The 22,130-nt window shown below is 49.0% G+C and overlaps 2 protein-coding genes across 4 annotated transcripts in view; both read right to left on the reverse strand.

The window, feature by feature from the left end:
- Nucleotides 1-3,591, reverse strand: part of Tead4 (TEA domain transcription factor 4) — an 82,199-nt gene extending 78,608 nt beyond the window's left edge. Inside the window, exons 1-2 of the mRNA XM_052172911.1 lie at nucleotides 3,472-3,591; nucleotides 156-690 (exon numbers count right to left, since the gene is read on the reverse strand). Coding sequence (XP_052028871.1) covers nucleotides 156-690; nucleotides 3,472-3,591 — 655 coding nt within the window. The remainder of the gene's footprint in view (nucleotides 1-155; nucleotides 691-3,471) is intronic.
- An 11,931-nt stretch (nucleotides 3,592-15,522) lies between these two features.
- The window catches only part of Tulp3 (TUB like protein 3), a 39,836-nt gene continuing 33,228 nt past the window's right edge, over nucleotides 15,523-22,130 (reverse strand). For all 3 annotated transcript variants that reach the window (XM_052174952.1, XM_052174951.1, XM_052174954.1), the window contains 5 exons: nucleotides 21,270-21,382; nucleotides 19,987-20,101; nucleotides 19,111-19,209; nucleotides 18,287-18,458; nucleotides 15,523-17,541 (listed from right to left, as the gene is read on the reverse strand). In XM_052174952.1, the coding sequence (XP_052030912.1) occupies nucleotides 17,408-17,541; nucleotides 18,287-18,458; nucleotides 19,111-19,209; nucleotides 19,987-20,101; nucleotides 21,270-21,382 (633 nt within the window). In that variant the 3' untranslated portion in view covers nucleotides 15,523-17,407. The remainder of the gene's footprint in view (nucleotides 17,542-18,286; nucleotides 18,459-19,110; nucleotides 19,210-19,986; nucleotides 20,102-21,269; nucleotides 21,383-22,130) is intronic.

Below are 22,130 nucleotides of genomic sequence, written 5' to 3' on the forward strand. Positions count from 1 at the left end.
CTGAGGCTCCTTAGTCTCCAGCTTCTAAAACTTCAGCCGAGCGACCCTGCTCGCCCAGCCCCTGAACTCCACCGCCCGCACGTGCCCCAGTTGGTCACCTAGTGTTGCCCGGGACCACGCGGGACGCGGATGTCGCCTGAACTCAGCAGCCTTACCGGTCCCAGGGTTCGGGAGGCGGGGTGGGAGCGCTCGGCCGGCTGCAGCAGGTCCACGCGGGGCGCCAAGACTTCCAGCCGCGGCGGCTGCGGGGTCCGAGCGCGTAGCTGAGGCGGTCCCCACCCCCGGGGCCGGAGTTTGCAGAGGAGCCCCGCAGGAATGCGCGGAATGGGCGCTGGAATGAGACGCGCGCGGCTGGGGAGAGCGGAGGGAGTGGCGCTGCCACCCGCACCTTAGGGAGGAGACCCGGCCAGAGGGAGGCTGGGCTCTGCGGCTGGGAGGAGCCAGGGGGACCGCGGGCCGCCGCGGGACAGGGCACGGCGGAGACGCCCGGGAACCCCTCGGACCCCGTAGAGTCTGATCTACGGATTTCCCATCCGTAGCTCCCCACACCCCAGGGTGGCGCTGAATCCTAGCTGTCCCTCCTCCACCTCCAGCTGAAAACCGTCCCCTCCGCCGGGGTGGGGCGCGCCTCGCTGCGCTCCTGGAGTACGCGGACCGGAGCAGGAAGGGCTGTTCCCTTCCCCGAGGCTGCTACGGAGGACACTCGCTCCGGGAGCAGGAAGCAGGAACTCCCGGCTCTGTTCCCAGATCCGCCACCGCTTTCCCTCTCCAGCCCTCCCCAACACCAGCCTCTCAGTTCTTTCCTTGTCCCTTGGGACCTGCAGAACTGTCACTTCTCAGAGAGCAGGAAAGGGGAGCCCCGTCATGGGATCTGTTGTAACTCAGTAACTCCTTAACCTGTTAATAAGTCCACCGGATGCTGGGAGAAATAATAAAGAAATATTAGGTCTCAGCAGTGGTTCACAGAGAGCTGGAACTTAGCTGGTGACCCAAGATACGGGACAGTGTCGCCATGAAGTTAGAAGTCTGAGTTTTAAAGAAGTGTACCAGATCAATTTATGAGAAACACGTGGGCTCGGGCTGGGAGACTTTAGAACCATTTGGCTTAAAGCAATCAGTTACTACCTAGCTCCAGCACCCATCCTGTTGCTTTGGGAAACTTAAAAACAAAGAAAAGTCTTCGCTATCCCCCCCAAATCTGAAGCACAGTCATTAAGTTTTTATTGCTGTGACTCTCTCTGCCTGATCTGGTGAAACAAACTCTGGAAGGCAGTAAATCTCCAGATTTATCTTATCGTTGGCGCAACACTAACAGCACAAGATGGAGATACATAATAAATGAGGGTAAGGGTTGAAAGAAAGTATTATAAACGCCAGGGTTGTGCCCACGGGAGGTGATCTAAAGAGTCTGCGGAAATGCCAGCATCATGGTACCGAGAATCCAGCCTTACAAAGTGAGGGCTTTGAAGGATGCAGCCCTCATTTAGATGTATAAATTCTGGTATGCTTATTAAATGGTTGAGTCATATCAACGCTTGGTCACATCATGTGGCTTCCCAATCACGTGAAAAGAACATCGCAAGGCAGCAAACATATCTGTGAGTGTGAAGAACAAACTGTCCCACCACGTAATCCCACAGCTCTTAGGTGACTCTGGTACTAAGCTAAGGGCAGCAACAGGCCCCTGCCTTCAAGAAGCGCACTGCTGAAACAAGACTGCAGTAACTCCTTAATGCAAATCCACATGAATCCAAAACCAATGAACTACAAGGCAAAGGGGTGACTTTTCCCAGTTCCATGTCTACCCCAGGCCCTGTGTGTGCCAGGCAATGCTCTAACTGTGCTGCGGGCACAGCCTTAATTCCTTTTGGTTTCCTAGATAGGTCTACGGGAGTTACCCAGGCTGACCTTGAACTCACTGTCAGCTGCTCCTGCCTCAGCCTTAGGAAAAGATGGAATTACAGTACAGGTCTTTGCTACCAGGTCAGTGAGGTGATCTTGATCCAACTCTAGGTTGGGATCATGAGTTTACCAACTGGTGTTTCAGGAAGGTTTGATGTGAAAAATTAAAGCGAAACAACGCATAGGTACGGCACACCTGGGGTGGTGCACACCTGAAATCCTAGCAAGAGCTGGAAACCAGCATGAACCGGAGAGTAAGGGACGTGAGCCCCAGACTGTGAGGCTCACACAAGCTGTACTGAAGATGTGGCCGACATCAAGGCCACTTACAATCGGGGCTCACTATCATTAGACCCTCTGATGACAGTTGTGAATGCCATGTGGAGACTCCTGTCCTGTCCTAAATACCAGCAGTGACCCTGAGGCTGAACAGAGGCTGGGATCGGGTAATGAAGGTAGAATCGTGTGTGATCTGGGGATAGAGACTGTCTTTGAGGCTAAGACAGAAATCACGTACAGTAGGATGGCCGATGACATCTCAACTGAAGTAAGAACTCTGGCCAGCATGTGGCCTGGTGGCCTGGTGGCCTGGTGGCCTGGTGGCCTGGTGGCAAGGGCCAGGGGAAGTTAAAGCAGGAAGATCAAGCGTTCAAGGCCAGCCAGGACTATGCAGCAAAACTCTGCCTCAAGGCTGGAGAGATGGCTCAGAGGTTGAGAACACCGACTGCTCTTGCAGAGGTCATGAGTTCAATTCCCAGCAACCACATTGTAATTCACAACCATCTGAAATGGGATCTGAAAAAGGCAGAACCCAGTACAGCATAAATAAATTAATAAATAAACAAACAAATAAATAAACACACAAACAAATAAAATTAATGAAGTTGAACTACAGGGAATTAGGATAATGTGGAAAGGGAGTCTGGCCTGCCACAGATGCAGCCTGGAGGATAGTCCTTCACATACAACACAGAGGATGACTGGAAAGCCTTCTGCTCGCTTGCTGGCTGGCTGGCTGGCTTGCTTCTCTTCAAGACCATTGGGGATCCAAGCTGGAATATGTGTCTTCTCACTTCCTGGTTCGTACCCTTATAAGCCTCTAGAGAGCTCTAGGTCTTTGGGCATTCCATTTTCCCAGCAGATGAAGACCATCTCAAAAGACCTCTGCTACAGAAAACTAATCCTTCAGAGGGGATGCATGGCGATGGGGTGGGGCTGAGAGTGATCTTTTGTTTTCAATGGATGTGTGTGCGTTCATGCCTATGTGCACACCGGTACTGCAAGAGGCCAGAGGATGTCAAGAGAGGGTGGGTGCTGGGAGCCAACCCCCAGTCCTCTACTAGAGCACTCAGTAACCACTGAGCCATCTTTCCACCCCCCTGACAGACTTTACAGAGTAGTCTATCCCTGGCTGGTGTGTTCAGGATGCGTAGGGGACAGGACCTGCATTTACTGACCCCCAGGAATGAATCTGCTGCTGGGAACGTTTTAGCTGTTTGCCACCGGCTGGAAGACGGAGTCCCTCCAATTACATCACGTGGCCTGGGACTTGCCCATTTCCTTACGCACCAGACGGCTCCAGTCCAACAAGCCTGGGGAGGCCGGAGGCAAGACAGTTGTGGTCAGAGCTGGTTTTGATGTGGGAAGGGTATTTGTGTTGATTGGGCCAAAGTCAAACTTAAAAACCATATTAATTAGAGTTAACATATGCTGTTTAGTATGATTGCCACTTCTGTAGTGAGCTTTGCTTTTCTAGTCTATGTAGGTCATAATCAACACATCCATAGGATCCTTTGTTGCAGAAGTTCACTATCACCTATGTGATGGAATTGGTCAAAGCTACAAGGAACAAAGGATTGTTAAAAGTTCTAATAGTTTCCTTAGTTTTTTGTTTGCTCGGTGCTGGGGATCAAACCCCGGGCCTTACACATGCCTTAACACCAACCTGCACTCCAGTTCCAATATTATATTTTATTATTTATTCCATGGATAGGATTGCTCTGTTTTTCTTGCGCACCAGGGCATCAGATCCCATTACAGATGGTTGTGAGCCATCATGTGGTTGCTGGGATTTGAACTCAGGACCTCTGGAAGAGCAGTCAGTGCTCTTAACCACTGAGCCATCTCTCCCGCCCCAACACTAAACTGGACATCCATGATTTACTACATGTAAAAAGCAGATTCTCATTCTATTTCTCTCTCTCTCTGCTGTTTTGAGACAAGGTTTTGTGTGTGTGTGTGTGTGTGTGTGTGTGTGTGTGTGTAACAGCCTTGTCTATGCTAGAATTTGATCCATTGACCAGATTTCACATCTGCACTGCCCCTGCCTCCCAAGTGCTGGGATTAAAGGCGTGTGTCACCACCGCTGGGTCAGCCCGGCCAGATTCTCTAAATATTGTGCACAGTTGATTCCAGAAGGTTTGGGGCTTCTTCTTGTTGTTGCTGTGGGACAGTGGATCGTGCCAGGAAACTTGGTAAGACTGAGAGGACTTCAGAGTCCCTGGCACCCACGTACCCACCTGAGACAGTAGGTGGCCCCCTGCTCCCTACCAGATTCCTCACCTGGAACATGCACCACACAGGTAACATCAATTTGTGGTCACTTGGCCCAGAACAGAGTTCTCCCTGCTAGGGAGGTATCTAGAGAACCTGAGTTTATCCAGTAAGCTTCCCTTCCCAGACATTCCTCCCTGCAAAAGGTATTTAATCTCTGGTCCACCTTGAGGAGGTGGTATGTTTCAATTTTCCACATTGAACAATCAATAAACAGTTTGGAACCAAGCTGGTTGTCTCTTTCATCAAGAACCATTGTGGCCCACGTGGTGAAGGCCTTCGCCTACAGGGCGAGCTGCCTAAGCCTCCTGCAGAAGGCCCCTCCGGGCTCCCAGACAACCGAGGTTAAGCCAAGGACTTTCCCTTGGGAGCTAAACTGCCATTCCCCCCCCCCCCACACACACACACACACAGAGAACATTTACTAAAATGACTTACAGGCTGCTGTCCAGCTAATCCAACAATAGATGCCTATGAATGCAAAGTCCAAGAATCCAGTAGTTTAGTCCACGAGGCTGAAGGCATCGGCTGGTTTTTGGTATATACTGGAATCCTGAAGAAGTAGGCTTGCCCGGGAGATGAAGTAAGCAGGTAAAGAAAAACTCCCCTCTTCAATATACTTATATAGATCTCCAGAAGACATGGTCCAGGTTAGAGGTGTCTCTTCCTTTCTCTGCCTGTCTCTGCCTCCCAAGTGCTGGGATTAAAGGCGTGTGCCACCAATGCCCGGCCCTGAATTTGCATTTAAATAGTGTGATGGTTTGTATATGCTTGGCCCAGGAAGTGGCACTATCAGAAGGTGTGGCCCTATCAGAATAGGCGCGGCACTGCGGGCCTGGCCTTTGAGACCCTCATGCTAGCTGCCTGGAGGCCAGTATTCTGCTAGCAGCCTTCAGATGAAGATGTAGAACTCTCAGCTCCTCCTGCATCATGCCTGCCTGGATGCTGCCACTTGATGCTATTATCCTTGATGATAAACTAAACCTTAGCCTGTAAACCAGCCCCAATCAATGCTGTCCTTTATAAGACTTGCCTTGGTCATGGTGTCTGTTCACAGCAGTAAACCCCACACTAAGGCGAATAGCTACAGTTCCATTAAGTGTGTGTGTGGTGGTGGTGGTGGTGGGGGGGGTGCACACCTTTAATCCTAGAACTTGAGAGGCCGAGGCGCAGGCAGATCTCTGTAAATTCAAGGCCACCCTGGCTTACACAGTAAGTCCCAGGACAGCCAGAGCTACCCAGAGAAACCCTGTCTTGAAGGACAAAACAAACAAACAAAAAAAAGGAAGTGTATCTTCCAACTTCTAGTTAAGAATCCCTCACAGGTATGCTACATTTTGGGGTTTTAGCTAATTCCAGATAGAGTTGGGTTGACAGCCAAGAATAGCTGTCGAAACCAACTGAGCGATCTCTTTAGTGCAAAGATTTCCTTTCATGGCTCAGCAGAGAGGCAGCTCACAACTACCTGTAACTTCAGCTCCAGGGAATCTGATGCTTCTACATCTCTCTCTCTCTCTCTCTCTCTCTCTCTCTCTCTCTCTCCCTCTCTCTATCTCTCTCTCTCTCATGCATGAGCATACACCCACACACACACACACACACACACAGAGGAAAAGAATTATCTATAGATAGTTAAAAGAATTCAGTAAACGAATCTTGGGGAGACCCCGACATTTGGAAGCCTCAAGCTTCTCATGGATTCTCTCGTTAGCCAAAGTATTCGTTATTACTGTTGCTAAGCCACAGCTTGTGAGCCTGAAAAGTGTTCCCACGTGATTCAAACTATTTCTCCAAAACAAGGGCTGGCAAGATGGCTCAGGGGTAACAGTGATTGCCACCAAGCCTGATGACCAGAGTTCGAATCATCTCACCTGCCCTGAGTAGTTTTATTGTCTTATCCTCACAGAGGAGGGAGCTGAAGGTTTATCTTGGTGATGGAGGACTTGCCTAGCACACACGAAGTCCTAGGTTCCAACACACACACACACACACACACACACACACACACACATACACACACACACACACATACACACACACACACACACAGGGGAGAGGGTCACACTCAGCAGAAGGTACAAATCAGTGGTCTTGGATATGCTTAGTTTGCTCAAGGATGTAAACTCCATCCCCAGAACTGAAAGGAAGAAAATAAATTGAATAAGCTCTGGGCAAATTACCTCCGCCACCTCAGGTCCTAATCGATAAATTATATCCCCTCCCCGTATTTTGAAAAACTAACTTCCCATACCTCACAAGGTGACCATGTTTGGAGGTAAAGTTCTTTAAAGAAGTGATTAAACACCAGTCATAATGGCTCACACCTGTAATCTCAGTACTGGAGGCTGAGGCAGGTGGATTGCCAGGAGTTTGAGGTCAGCTTGGACTAGACTAAATAATGAATTCCGGACCAGCCTGGGCTATAGAGAGAGACCCTGTTTCAGAAAGAGAAACAATGTGGTCTGAAGAGATGGCTCAGCAGCCAAGAGCGCTTGTTTCTCTCTTGTTTCTCTTGCAGAGGACAGAGGTTGAGTTCCTGGGAGGGCCTTACAACCTCGGGGAAACTTCAGTTCCAGGAAGGCGTTCCACACGCCCTCTTCTGGCTGTCTTCGGCACTGCAGGCACATGATGCACAGACATACATGAAGGATTTATTTATACTCTTATTTATTTATTTGTTGGTTTGTTTGTTTGTTTATTCATTTATTATGCTTTGTTTTTCAAGACTGGGTTTCTCTGTATATCCCTAGTGGTCTTGGAACTGACTCGGTAGACCAGACTGGCCTTGAACTCAGAGATCCTCCTGCCTCTGCCTCCGGCATGCTGGGGATTAAAGGCCCATACAACCATTGCCTAGTTCCTTTAAACCTCCCTCCTCTTCTCTCCTCCCACTCCTACTGTCAAGCACGCTGTCCTATGTCTGGAAGCCCCTTTAGCCACTCACCAACCCAGTTTTTGTTTCTAAAGAATTACTTATTTTCCTGTGATAGGTCTATGTCTGTGTGTGCCTGTGTCCGTCTGTGTGCGGCTGGGGCATGCCCTCAGGCACCAGGAGAGGGCACCGTGGAGCTGGAGTTACAGCAATTTGTGACCCACTCAGTTCTGGTGCAAGGTTTGGATTTGAACTCTTGTCCTCATGTTTGATCATCAAATCGTCTAAACTGCTGAGCCGCCTCTCCAGCCACCTCCTGACTCCTGCGTCCCTTGAGACAGGATTTAACCTACATCACGCTGGCTCTGCTCCCTAGATCATTAAGGGTGGCCCTCATAGGGATAAGATTGGCCTTGGATTCTAATCCTCTACCTCTACCTTCCCAGTTCTGAGGATACAGCCTTGCCTTAACAGGTTCCTTGAATATATATGACTTCCTGGGCCCCGTGGGAGCTGAGAACTAGAGATACACAAAAACAAAGTAGATCTTCCCTGACTCTCAAGCTACTGACAGCCTCCCAGAAGCTGGACAAGTGACATCTGCCAACCCCCACACAGGAAACTTGGTCAGCTTGGAAACCAAAAGTTGAGATCTCTGTGGCCTGGTGAACATCCAACCCAAGGGGTTGAATTTTAATTTATTTGAAATATCCACAGTTCTGCCAGGTGGTAGTGGTGCATGCCTTTAATCCCAGCCCTTGGAAGGCAGAGGTAAGGACATCTCTGTGAGTTCAAAGCCAGCCTGATCTACAAAGCAAGCTAAGGCTACACAGCCAAGGCGACACAGAGGAAGTCTGCCTTGAAAAACAAACAAACAAAAACTCAAAACCCCAAAAAACAAACAAAGAAAAGCCACAATTCTGCACATCCAGGTTCAGCTGAGCACAGTCTAGGCCGTATGAGACTCTGACTCAAAAAGACCAATAAATAAATGAAACATAATTATCACATATGTACCAGTGGTTATCCTGGCTGGCGGCATGGCCACGAACCATCTAAAGGGCAATATCTGGAAGTGACCGTGATCGCTCAGGAGGGAATTCAGGATTGCAGGAATATGACAAGTGGGGGACTAGTTGGAGGTGATTGAGGGGAGAGCGAGGAGTGGGTGTACATGCAGGGAACAGTGTTAACACACAAATCGCCAGTCTGTTCACACACACACACACACACACAAAATGATAAATGTTTGAAAAGATAGATATGTTAGCCCTGGCGATTAATCGATATCCGTAATATGTGCAATCTTTGTGTCCATTTAAAATTTTTAAGAAATAAGAGGGGAGGGGTGGGGACATTGCTCAGGGGGCAAGGTGCTCCCTGCGGGCTCAGACCCTGGTTTAACCCCCAGCTCGAACAGCCAGGTTCCTGTAATTCTAGTTTCAGCACCTGGGGATGGGGTGGGGTGGCGGCAGCAGGGCCAATAATTCAAGGTTGCCTTGTGTACATTTAGGACTTCAAGGACAGCATGGGATCTATAAGACCCTGCCTCAGAAAACCGTAATGAATTGGATAAATTGGATTAAATTAATAAATTGGATTAAAGGTTAAGAAAAACCCAAGGAAAATGAAAACCAGAAACTGTATATAATAGCTTCCTTTCTAGATCAGTATGTAACCTAAACAGTATAAAAAAAACTTTTTTCTTAATATTTGAAAGATTATCTAATGTATGTAAGTACAGTGTCTGGTGTGTCTTCAGACACTCCAGAAGAGGGCGTCAGATCTCGTTACAGATGGCTGTGAGCCACCATGTGGTTACTGGGAATTGAACTGAGGACCTCTGGAAGAGCAGCCTGTGCTCTTAACTGCTGAGCCATCTCTCCAGCCCAATTTTTTTCCTTTATCTTTTAATTTCAAGATAGGCTCTGCCTTTGTAGTCCGAACAGTGAACTCATGAGCCTCCTGCCTCAGTCTACCCAGTGTTAGAAAGATAGCTCTGTGCCAGCATGTTGAGCAGAGCTACATCTGCTGATATGAAGATAGATGTACCCAGGGGACAAGCAAGCCACAAAGCCAAGCATACACCATGCTGCTACCTTTGGAGCACAAAAGGTAGATCACTACAGACATATTTTTATTTTGAATATTCTTTTTTGGGGTTTTTTTTTTTTCAAGACAGGGTTTCTCTGTGTAGCCCTGGCTGTCCTGGAACCCACTCTGTAGACCAGGCAGGCCTTGAACTCAGAAATCAGCCTGCCTCTGCCTCCCAGGTGCTGGGATTACAGGCATGCGCCACCACGCCCCTCTGTATATTATTTTACAAATAAAAGATGTAGATTAAAGGGAAGCCTGGGAATGATGGAAGGCAGAAAGGAGCAGACTTCTTCGTGTCGTTTCCAAATAGCATTTCTATCAGTTTTATGTATGTCTGTGTCACGTTTACTGGAGACGCTAAAGAGAAGAGCCACTAGCCATGCCTGCGAGGGGTCATCTGGATCTGGAGTGGGTCAGCCTCTAGGCATGTCTAGGAAGAATCATGGCGGAAGGGGGCAGGCATGTCCTGACTGGGATACTGACAGCTAATCTCTGCAGATGCGCTGTGACCCTATGGGGTGGGGGGGGCATTTTATTACTGCAACAGGAAAGGTAACCAAGACACTCTATCAATGCCTATATACCTGGCTAAGCAAAACGTAAAATAGACCAAAAGCAAAACCAGGCAACGTTTAACAATTTACCATCTTATTTCTTCTGTGCATGTGGCTATCAGAGGACGACCGTTGGGAACTGGTCCCAAGGGTTCCAACCTATGGCTGATCCATTTGGCAGCAAGCCCCTTTCCGTGCTGAGCCACCTAGCCAGCCCTCAATTTAAAAAGCATTGGATTCCTGGCTCTTTTCTGCCAGCCGTCTCATGCCCTCTCCAAACCAGCCTTCTTGCTCCCAGCTTACAAAAAGAACTGCTAGCTAATCGTTCTAGAAACACTGGAGGATCGTGGGAAGAAAAATATGAGTATGCAGATTGTCCTGAGTCTCCAGGAGATGAGTCTGAGAGGTAGTCGCAGGCCAGGAAGGCTCCTGTGCACTGCGGCCCTTCAGATGCTGAATGGCGCACAGAGGTCCTCAGATAGAAAGGCTGATGACGCCAGCCTGGGCCGGGAGGTGCACACATGACCCTTAGGCGGTGCAGTCTGACAGGGATGCTTCGGCCACTGCGGTTATACCTTCCAGGGGAGTGGGGGGCGCAGCCCACTGGGCCGGAGGGGCATTTTCCTCCCTCCAGCGCCTGTCATTAGCTCTCTGACCCCCTAGTCTAGAAATGATAGAGTCCACCTAAACCAAAAGGTAGAAATCCTAAGCCCAGGTGGCAAGGACCTGGGAAAGTAGTTTAGTTGAAGGGCAACTGCCTTCCATTTCTGAGGCACTGAGTTCCACCCTGACACCACAGAGTTTAAAAAGAAAACAATACCAATCTCCGTACCTGCCAGTTTCCTGCTCAGGCCTACGCTGTGGGAAGCCATCATGGAAGGAGCCTGGGGCTGGTGGGCAGAAAGGCCAGGCAGATCTGGACACCATGTCCTGGGCCACATGCTTTAAAAGTGTGTGTGTGTGTGTGTGTGTGTGTGTGTTTAATGTCCATTAAGCTGGGCATGGTGGTACACACTTTTAAAACCCAGAACTCAAGAGGTAGAGGTAGGCATATCTTCATGAGTTGGGTCTAGCCTGGTCTATATAGTGAGTTCCAAGCCAGCCAGGGCTCCATGGTGAGACAAAGCAACAAAATGCTCAGTTAAGGTTTACATTTTTGCACCGGGCGGTGGTGGCGCACACCTTTAATCCCAGCACTTGGGAGGTAGAGGCAAGCAGATTTCTGAGTTTGAGGCCAACCTGGTCTACAGAGTGAGTTCCAGGACAGCCAGGGCTATACAGAGAAATCCTGTTTCAGAAAACAAAACAAACAAACAAAAAACAACCAACCAAACAAAAAAAGGTTTACTTTTTAGTAAAAGAGATGTAGTAGGCACACACTAGGACTCACGTCCAGTTACCCAGCTTCATCCATAATAATTTTCTTTTGTATAAATATCATTCTCTCTCTCTCTCTCTCTCTGTCTCTCTCTCTCTCTCTCTCTCTGTCTCTGTGTGTGTGTGTGTGTGTGTGTGTGTGTGTGTGTTGTAGTAGAGTCTTTCTATGTAGTATTGTTTGTCCTGGACTTGCCATTTAGACCAAGCTAGCTTTGAACTCACAGAGAGATGTCTGTCTCTGGCTCCCAAGTGCTGGGATTAAAGCCTCGCACCACCATGCCTGGTATATGATCTAATTTTTAAGAAAAGGTGTATGAAGCCAGGAGGTGGTGGTGCACACCTTTAATCCCAGGATCCAGGAGCAGACACAGGGACATCTCTGAATTCGAGGCCAGCCTGGTCTTCAGACCAGGTTCTAGGACAGCCAGGGCTACACAGAGAGACCTTGTCTTAAAATACAAAACCAAACAAAAGATGGCATGTGAGCGGTTTGCCTGCCTTTATTTTAATCCCAGAAATTCGTGGAGAAAGACCACGGACACAAAATCATGGACAAATTCATTCATTAAAGCAAGTAAATAACTAAAGCAAACTTTTTTTATTGGGGCACACAGGCTGCTTTCCCCTAAGGCAGGGTTCCAGAGGCCAGGACTAGAAGTGAAGGAGATAGACCAGGGGTGGTGGGTTTCCAAATGGGGGATTTGGCGGGCAAGGTTACAGGAGCAGGACAAGCATAACAAGTTGGTCATAATGACCTTCTGAAACACAGCCATGGTTGCAGGGTGCTGTTACAGAGTAGTCATCACAAGGTAGTCACAACAACCTTTTCAAACAAAGGTAGGGTTGTAAATCGGTTATAAATGTTTTTTTGTTTTTTTAACAAAGGCATGGTTACCGTGTCCTGGGACAGGCAGTACAGAACCATTTGTAGTTAAGGTCACAGTTGGGACACAGCCCAGTGCTTGAGAAACAGGTTTAATCACAACAGGAGTAAACCTCGATTCTCTTTACTGTAAGAGGGCTTTTAAGCCTAAGATGGAGGCAGCGGTTCATCAATGTGCCTGTTCACTGGGTGTGTTCCTGGTGCCTGCTGAAGTCAGCAGAGGGTGATCCCTGGAACTGGAGTTACAGATGTCATGTGAGTGCTCATGTCATGTGAGGTTACACTCAGGTCCTCCGGAAGAGCCACGTGTGCTCTTAGCCTCTGAGCCATCTCTCCGAGCCAGAATGGGGAGTGTAGCTTAGTGGAAAAGGCTTGTCTACCAAGACTCAGTGACACACACACACACACACACACACACACACAATTTTTTTAAACTAGGGATTCCATTGCTATGAAGAGATACCATGACCAAGGCAACTCTTGGTTTTGTTTGTTTTTTGGTTTTTTGGATTTGTTTTTGTTTTGTTTTGTTTTGTTTTTGAGACAGGGTTTCTCTGTATAGCCCTGGCTATCCTGGAACTCACTCTGTAGACCAGGCTGGCCTCGGACTCTGAAATCCGCCTGCCTCTGCCTCCCAGAGTGCTGGGATTTCAGGCGTGCACCACCACCGCCTGGCTCCAGGGCAACTCTTGTAAAGACAACATTTAACTGGGGCTGTCTTACAGGTTCAGAGGTTCAGTCCATTATCATCAAGGTGGGAGCATGGCAGCATCCAGACAGGCAAGTTGCAGGAGGAGTTGAGAGTTCTACATCTCCATCTGAAGATTGGTAGTGGAAGACTCCCTTCCAGGCAACTAGGATGAGGGTCTTAAATCCCACACCCACAGTGACACACCTAATCCAACAAGGCCACACCTCCAAATAGTGCCACTCCCTATCACAGCAGTTTTCACACCTTGAGAGAATTAGTGCCACAAACTATCACAGCAGTTTTCACACCTTGAGAGAATTGTTCTGTATTATAGAGTGGTGTGGAGGTCACCAAGGTCCTAAGAACTTGTAATGTGAAATATTGGCCACAAGGTGGCGCCAAAACACACCTTACTCTCTGGAGTCTTTTATTAGTTTGGCTGTGTAGACCAGATTGGCCTTAAAGGTTACTGGAGTGCTGGATTTACAAGCATGTGGTACCTTGTTGCTCCTCAAGACTGAGGATTAAAAAGAAAAATTTAACAGCAGATCTTTGATAAAGAGAGAACAGAGGGCTGGAGAGATGGCTCAGCGGTTAAGAGCGCCGGTTGCTCTTCCAGAGGTCCCGAGTTCAATTCCCAGGAATAACCACATGGTGGCTCACAGCCATCTGTTATGAGATCCAATGCCCTCTTCTGGTGTGTCTGAAGACAGCTACAGTGTGCTTAGATATAACAATAAATAAATCTTTAAGAGGGAGGGAGGGAGGGAGGGAGAGAGAGAGAGAGAGAGAGAGAGAGAGAGAGAGCAGAAAGGGGCCATTCTGTCTGAAGGAACCAGTCTGGGGACAAGGGAATCCCAGTGTTTCCTCCGTGGACCAAGATGTCTCTGTGCCCTTAGAAAATTACATATAGGACAAAAGAATTGACAAGAGTCAACCTAATTGATGACATAATTAGTAAAATAGACACTTATTTTAGGGCACAGGGACCAGAAGCTGGCTCAGTTGATCAAAGTATTTACCGACAAGAGCATGCAAGTGCCCGTTTTCTTTATTTCCGAGTCAGAGTCGCTCTACATAGCTCTGGCTGTTCTAGAACTCATTGTATAGATCAGGCTCAAACTCACGAAGACTTGTCCAGTCTGGTTTGAAGTTTATAATACCAGCCTCTGGAAGAAAGACAGGCTGATTCCCGGAGATACCAGCCAGCCAGCTTAGACCTTTGTGCCACTGACCCAGCCTAGCCTAACCTCAGGACAGAGACCTTTTCTCAGAAAATGAGAACAACACCTAAAGATGACCCTTGAGGTCAACCTCGGGTCTCCACATGCATGTGTACCTTTACATGTATGCACATGAACATGAGCACACAACACAGCCACCTACAAAACGGGCTGCTTGTCAGATAAATCCTCAACTTCACAGGTACAGGCTACCCTAGGGCAACATGAACATTTTGCCGTTAAAAAAAGAAAATCAGCTAGGCGGTGGTGGCGCACGCCTGTAATCCCAGCACTCCAGAGGCGAAGGCAGGCAAATCTCTGAGTTCGAGGCCAGCCTGAACTACAGAGTCAGGACAGCCGGGGCTATACAGAGAAACCCTGCCTCAGAAAACCATTAAAAAAAAAAAGTGTTACAATAGATTTTGGAAGTCAGCATTTGAGGCAGAGGCTGGACAGATGGTTCAGTGGTCAAGAGCACTTGCTCTTCTTCCAGAGGATCAGGGTTCAATTCTTAGTGCTGACACAATAGCTCACAACCAATTGTAACTCCAGTTAAAACAGATTCAATGTCCTGCTGCTGTCTATGTGGACACCAGGCACACGTGCACAAATGTGCAGGGGAAAAAAAACCCATACCCAAGAAATTACTGAGACTTGCCTCCATCCCACACAAAAACAAACAAAACAAAAACACAATAAAAAAGAAAGCCATAATACACTCTAGTCACATAAAATTATACAAAAGAGAAGATCAGGCTTTAGGAACTAAATTCTCAGCTAGGGTTGGTCCTTTTTTTTCCCTGTTCTTATTGCTAACAGGAGCAAAAGCTCATAAAGGTCTGTGGGAGCAGGCTTTCTCTCCAGTGTCAGTGTCAGGTGACACACAGTCCATTAACTGTGGACAGGGCTCTTAGTCTCAGTGCTAGAGGCTGATGTAGGAGGGAGGTGAGTTCAAAGACAGCCCAGTAGAGCTCCAGTAGAGCTGTGAACACAACAGATCCTATCTAAACACACACACACACACACACACACACACACACACAAGCAAGAGGTCTGTTTTACTGTTTTCATGCACCAGTGAACAAAGCCAACAAAGACCCAGGAGGCTGCCCAGGAGAGGCCTCTGAGATGCTGCGGCCTCCCTATCGGGCCCTGGCACAGTCTGTCTGCTCACTTCCACCATCCACGCAGCAAGCTCCGAGATCTCGAGTATGATGCATCTGTGTTGTCTCTTAAACAGGTTTCTTAGTCTGTGGTGCCCCCACCCCCACCCGACCGAATTCTCCTGCTACTTGGCTCTAAGAACTAAAACAACATTCCCACAGAACAGGAGGAACCCCCAAGGGATAGGATTCTGGGAAAGCGACATCTTTATATAAATTATCTTTATTTATATGGCATACAAAAGGTATAAATAGGATTCATGTAAAACCTGCACACTCACTCAGAGTCCGTGAAATGGGAGCATAAGGCTCTCTCAGCTGGACGGAAAGGTTAGACCCGGTGGCCCAGAGCCCCTGCCCCTTTACGTGGGGACAAAGGGAGCAGCCTTCAGCTCAGCAGGTGGCTTGTGGGGGAAGCGAGGTGTGTCAGGTTTCGGAGCACGTCTAAGAACAAGGCACTTAATGGCCTTCATGCCTGAGGCAGAAACAGTGACATCTGAAGGGACAGGCAAGCCACTGGCTTAGCACAGGTCTCACCTCCCAGATCTCACGCCACTGTCATCACGCCCGCCGTGACCCTGAGCAGGGAGCGAGCGACAGGCTGCAGGGATGAAGGGACCTCCTCCGCACAGGCAAAACCATGGAGGAGCGCTGAAGACCCTTCACCCATGCGGGGAAGCAGTTTGGGAGTGGGGGGGCCCGCGGAATGTAGACCCCACGTTTTTGAATTGTCACGTTCAGGTACATCGTAGGCTGAGGACCTTGAGGACTTTGTCATGATTGGCTGGGAGATGCTCAGGATCTCAAAACCTCAGTATGCAGGGCAGTGTCTGCACCGGTGTGGGCCAGGGCTTCGAGGCTGGAGGACAAAGCTGACCGGCAGGGCCTGTGAGTGCCATCGAGGCGGCCTTCTCACCAGGACGCCTGCTGCCTCTAACAGGACACTAGATTAAAATGCTGGAGAGCAAAGGTTCCAGAGATCTGGCCAGTCACGCTTCTGTCTAAGAAGGCTGCCCACCAGCCTGCTCTGAAGACAAGCAAGAGGGAGGCTGGGACAGCAGAACCTTTTAGACCCACGAACAAACTAGTGTCACACGTCCCGAGACGGTATATGATAGTCATAATCTCTGGCAAAAGCTACCAAAAATGGATTCGGCAAGAATTCCTCTTAAGAGTCAGTCTGTGGCCAGGCACAGTAGTGCAAGCCTTTAATCCCAGCACTTGGGAGGCAGAGGCAGGTGGATCTCTGAGGCCAGCCTGGTCTATAGAACAAGTTCCAGGACAGCCAGGGCTACACAGAGATCCATGGAAAAATAAAATAAAAATAAAAATAAAACGCCAGTTTGCTGCTCCTGAAGAGCAAACCGTGCCCTCTCCGCCGATGTCCTGGAAGAGGCTCCTGCCTTGGAGGAAGGGACATGATCCAAGGCAGGCCTGCAACCCAGAGTCACAGGCCAAACTGGGCCAATGCCCACGTTGTCAATAAAGTTTTATTGGGACACAGCTACACTCTGCGCACCAACTAGTTATGGCTGTTTTTGTGCTGAAGAAGCTAAGTGGACTCAGTGCAAGAGACGCCGTCAGCCCACGGGCTGAGAAAGTCTGCAGGCTCCTGGGCTAAAGGCATCCGAGGGGACAGCCCCCCTTTTAAAAGGATCTTCAAAATGGAGGCCCAAGTTTATAGTCATTAGAACCTGATTCTGTTGGAAGTGCCGCACACACCAAAGCTACACTCACCACACACAATCTGTTGTGCAGTCAGGAGACACCAGTGTGCCCGGGTGTCTACTTCCCTGTGCTTTAAACTATCTCTCACCCATGAGAAGCTGTCATCTGTGACCGGGTCTCTGAAGTTCAGAGAAGGGAAGGTGTGAATGAGTGTGTGGAAGCATGTATCCACGTGTGTATGTGTATGCATGTATAAACATACATGTTCGCGTGTGCGCACACTCACACACATGCACACTCACACTCACACAGTCATTTCCCAGAGGGACCGAATGTTGCTCTTCTTGTGCTGGGACAGGGACAGGGACCGTGGCTTTCTGCTCCTGAAGGCTCTGTGGTGAAGAAATCCCCTGTTGGCCGCTTCTCATTCACACGCCAGCTTGCTGTCAAAGCTGGACAGCCCGATGGCAAAGGCCTGGAGTGCACACAGTGGGTAGTTATAGTCCAGTGTGAACACGTCGTCAGCCACGCGCCCGAACTGCATGACTATGTAGTCGGCTGGAAACGGAAAGAGATGAACTCATGAGAGCAGAAGTCCCCAACCTGCGGGCGGTCACGGGGCTCACGTGTTGGATAGCCACACCGCCATTCGAAACAGTAGCAAAGTGACAGTTATGAAGCAGCAGCGAAAATAGCCGTGCGGTTGGGGGGGTCGCCATGGTGCAAGGAACCGGTTGAAGGAAAAGGTACTAAGTTCTAGCTTCACACAAAAAATCAGAAAGGAAGGAAGGACGGAAGGAAGGAAGGACGGACGGAAGGAAGGAAGGAAGCTTGCATCTAGGTGTGGTGGCACATACTTGACATCTTAGCATGCAGGAGGCTGAGGCAGGAGGATCACAGCTCAACCCGCTGGGCCTACAAGCCAAGACCCTGTCTCAAAAAGGTAAACCCGTTCAATTTTCCATCAGTTCTTCTCCCTACGGACTGGGAAATTCCTCCTGACTGGCATGGAGGGCAGAAGAACGCCTAGAGGAGCTGGTGGGAGCAGAGGCCGCAGTCACGTGATGGCTTTCAGGGGGTCACTTGCACCAGGGCCCTAATGGCCTCACCCAACAAGCAGTCCTTTGATGTGCCAGGGAAAGACTCTCACACGCCTCTCACCCTGTGGTAATCAGTTTTCAGCCGCTCCCTCCTGGATGGCTTCCGGGCCACCATGGAAGGGCAGCACTCAGTGGGACAGCTCTGTGGTGGGTCAGCCCTGTGGGCGCCTCCCAGTCCCACCCAGCCCTCCCGGCACACTTACGGTCGTTCCCGTGGACAATCTGGAAGTTCTTCACAGAAGCCTGGGTGACTCTGCCGTGAAAGTTCAGGACGTAGGACTGGGTGTCGTCATTCCACACGGGGGCCTTGTTGTGCAGTTCGATCAGGTTCTCCATGGATTTGTTCTGCCATTTTGAAAGCAAGCTCTCGTGTTCCTATGTGGAGGGAAAATGACTACTTTTGCCATTTACTCAAAATCCTGTGAGTTTTGCCAATAACTCACAAGGGTTAGGGAAAGGTTCACCTCTTCACCTCAGAAAGGTTGAAACAGAGGACCAAAGGCACAGCGACACAGGCTATGGGCACCTTTATATTATATATATATAATATTTAATTTTTTTTCTTATTCATTTTACATTGCACTCACTGCCCCCTCCTGGTCACCCATGGAATTCCTTTTTAACAATTTCTTTTAATTACTTATATTTGTTTTAATTTGAAGTTAGAGGTAAATTGTGAGACACTGTGTGTGTGTGCTGGGAATTGAACCTGGGTCCTTAGGGAGAAGAACCAGTGCTCTTAACAACTGAGCCATCTCTCCAGACCCAGCCTCGAGAGTCTGATGTCCTAGCATTTCTTAACATCTCTGCAACGTCCTACTCTGGGGACTGGAGCGGCGGCTTTCCTGGTGAACGGTAAGAGAACCAATCCAGCCTGGGCTCCCAGAAAAAGCAATTTTTAAAATTGGTCTCTGTTGTACTCTATTACTGCATTAAAGGTGCATTGCTGTGTTTTAGAGACCTTGGCTGGTGGATATAATCTCTCTTCTGTCTCTGAGACCTGGTTTCATTGGAAATATGTTCTTACATTTCTCGGCCGAAATGGGATGCGTTCGTGATTCATATTCATCCCTGGAATGATCACAGACATTTTCCTAGGACCTTTGAAACCGAGTACATTTGTTTCCTGAAAGACAGTAAAGAAAGGCAGAATTTGGAAGCGGAAGGAAAAAAGAAACTGAGTTCTACTTTTACAGGCACAGAAAACGCAGCCTGCACCGAGAGCACCAAAACCAGCTCTGTTTCCTTGCCGGAGCTAAGCAGAGGCCAAGAACAGGACCCAGAAGTCAGGCGTGGTGGGACACGCCTGCACACACAGGTCTTAGCACTTGGGAGGGTGACGCGAGAAGACTGCTTAAGGCCAGGAGTTTGGGGCTAGCCTAGGCAAAGTGGTGAGCCCTTGTCACAGGAGGAAGGAAAAAAGGAATGAAAAGAAAGCCAGCGTGGTGGTACACACCTTTCGTCCCAGAATTCAGCAGGTTGAAGCAGGAAGGCTGAGAGTTTGAGGCCAGCCTGGAATATGCAGGAAGGCTAGGGCAGACAAAGAGACCCTGTCTAGAAAGAAAGAAAGAAAACAAAACAACAACAACAACAAAAAAAAAAAAAAAGGAAGAAAGAAAGAAGGAGCGGAGGGAAGGATTAATGCAAAGAGATGGCTTTAATCCTAATTTCTATTTTACTGTAGCCTCTGACCAAAGCGTAGCATCAGGGAAGGGAGGCTAACGCAGAGCGAATCGTGGGGACCTAGATCCAACGCAAACGATGTCAGGACCTAGAAGGGGGTCAGCAAACACGGAAGGGCGAGGGAGAAGAGCCGGCTTGGGGCCTGGTGGGCATGTGGGAGGGCATGGTGTGGTGGTGGGGGGGGGAGGGAGGAGCACGGGGAGGCAAAGGGAGCACTTACGTAACAGATGGCAGCCAGCTCCTGGCGGGTGTGCGCCTTCTCCACCAGGCCCTGGGCCTTGACAGGGTTGACGCCATGGTCGTACACCGTGAACTTGGTCCCCATGAGGTTGGATCTAGTATCGGGAGAGAGAGAGAGAGAGCCACCATGATGATCCGCAATCCTCCCCTGGAGGACAGAGCTAGAGGAGAGGGAGTCCTACCTGCCTGCTCGCCGGGCGCCAACACGGACACCATCTAACATTTTCTTTTTTTTTTCTTTTTGGTTTTTTCAAGACAGGGTTTCTCTGTGTAGCCCTGGCTGTCCTGGAACTCACTCTGTAGACCAGGCTGGCCTCAAACTCAGAAATCCGCCTGCCTCTGCCTCCCAAGTGCTGAGATTAAAGGCGTGCACCACAACCACCCAGCAACATTTTCTTTTTAAACATTTATCTTAAAGAATTTAATAGATAAATAATATATTAATGATTTATGAACAATTAATAACTAATTTAATAAAATAAATTACATAATTCTTTCAGTTTTTGAGACAAGGCTATGTAGCCCTAGCTGGCCTGGAACTTGTGATCCACTTGCTTCTGTCTTCCAAGCTCTGGGGTCAAAGGTGTGCAACCATTATGCCTCAAGATTTTCTTTTAACTTTGCCTTTTTGGCATTTCGACATAGGGTCTCTTTGTGTATATAGCCCTGGCTGTCCTGGAACTCACTCTGTAGGCCAGGCTGGCCTTGAACTGAGATCCACCTGTCTCTGCATCCAGAGTGCTGGGATTAAAGGTGTACCCTACCATCACCCTGCTTAACTTTTGTTCTTTTTAAGATTTATTTATTTATTATATGTAAGTACACTGTAGCTGTCTTTAGACACACCAGAAGAGGGCATCAGATCTCATTACGGATGGTTGTGAGCCACCATGTGGTTGCTGGGATTTGAACTCAGGACCTTTGGAAGAGCAGTCAGTGCTCTTAACCCCTGAGCCATCTCCCCAGCCCCACTTTTTTTCTTTTTAAGATTAACACAGCTATTTGAATCATAAAAAAAAATTTAAGAAAAAAATAGCAAAGGCTAGGGCTATAGCTCAGTGGTAGAGCAACTGCCTACCAGGTGTTAGCCTCAAGGCTAACAATCCCTAGAGTAAGAGAGAAGCGTAGGAGCTGACCAGACTGGGGGCGGGGAGGGGGGGTGGGGGTGGAAGGGGGAATTGCACGGGGGAAGGATACAACAGCCATTACTCTGAAATCATGGAACTACAGAAGGAATAGGCCAGTGATCTGAGGCTCCGTCACCTGAGTTTGCCGATGTAACTTTCCCCTTCGCGGGACAAATCTGTCGGGTCTGTGGAGACCAGGTAGTTGGACGTTTTACTCTTTTTCCGCTTCCTACCCGCTAGAAGAAATATCTGAGGAAAGAAAAATGTCAGTCGAACATGGGTTCAGTAAGTCCACAGTCTTAATCGGTATCATATCACATGCCAAGAATTCTTTCTGGTCCCGGCATGGTAGACCTGTAATCTCAGCACTTAGGAGGCAGAGGCAGGAAGATCTCTGTGAATTTGAGATTTTACAGAGTGAGTTCCAGGACAGCCAGGGCTACCTAAAGAGACCCTGTCTCAAAACACAAGGACAAAACAAAACAAAAACACCCAACCAAACAAAAAAACAAACCAAACAAAGAAACCAAAAAAAAAAAAAAAAAAAAAAAACCCAAAAAAATAAGTAAATATATAAAGGAAAGCCAGCACTCAGTGGGTCAGCCCTGTGGTGGGTCAGCCTGGTGGTGGGACAGCTCTGTGGTGGGTCAGCCCTGTGGTAGGTCAGCCCTGTGGTGGGTCAGCTCTGTGGTGGGTCAGCCCTGTGGTGGGACAGCCCTATGGTGGGACAGCCCTGTGGTGGGTCAGCCCTGTGGTGGGTCAGCCCTGTGGTGGGTCAGCCCTATGGTGGGACAGCCCTGTGGTGGGACAGCCCTGTGGTGGGACAGCCCTGTGGTGGGTCAGCCCTGTGGTGGGTCAGCTCTGTGGTGGGTCAGCCCTGTGGTGGGTCAGCCCTGTGGTGGGTCAGCTCTGTGGTGGGTCAGCTCTGTGGGGTGGGTCAGCTCTGTGGTGGGACAGCTCTGTGGTGGGACAGCCCTGTGGTGGGACAGCTCTGTGG

Source organism: Apodemus sylvaticus, chromosome 2 (genome assembly GCF_947179515.1).
Source record: "Apodemus sylvaticus chromosome 2, mApoSyl1.1, whole genome shotgun sequence".
NCBI classification, from domain to species: domain Eukaryota; kingdom Metazoa; phylum Chordata; class Mammalia; order Rodentia; family Muridae; genus Apodemus; species Apodemus sylvaticus.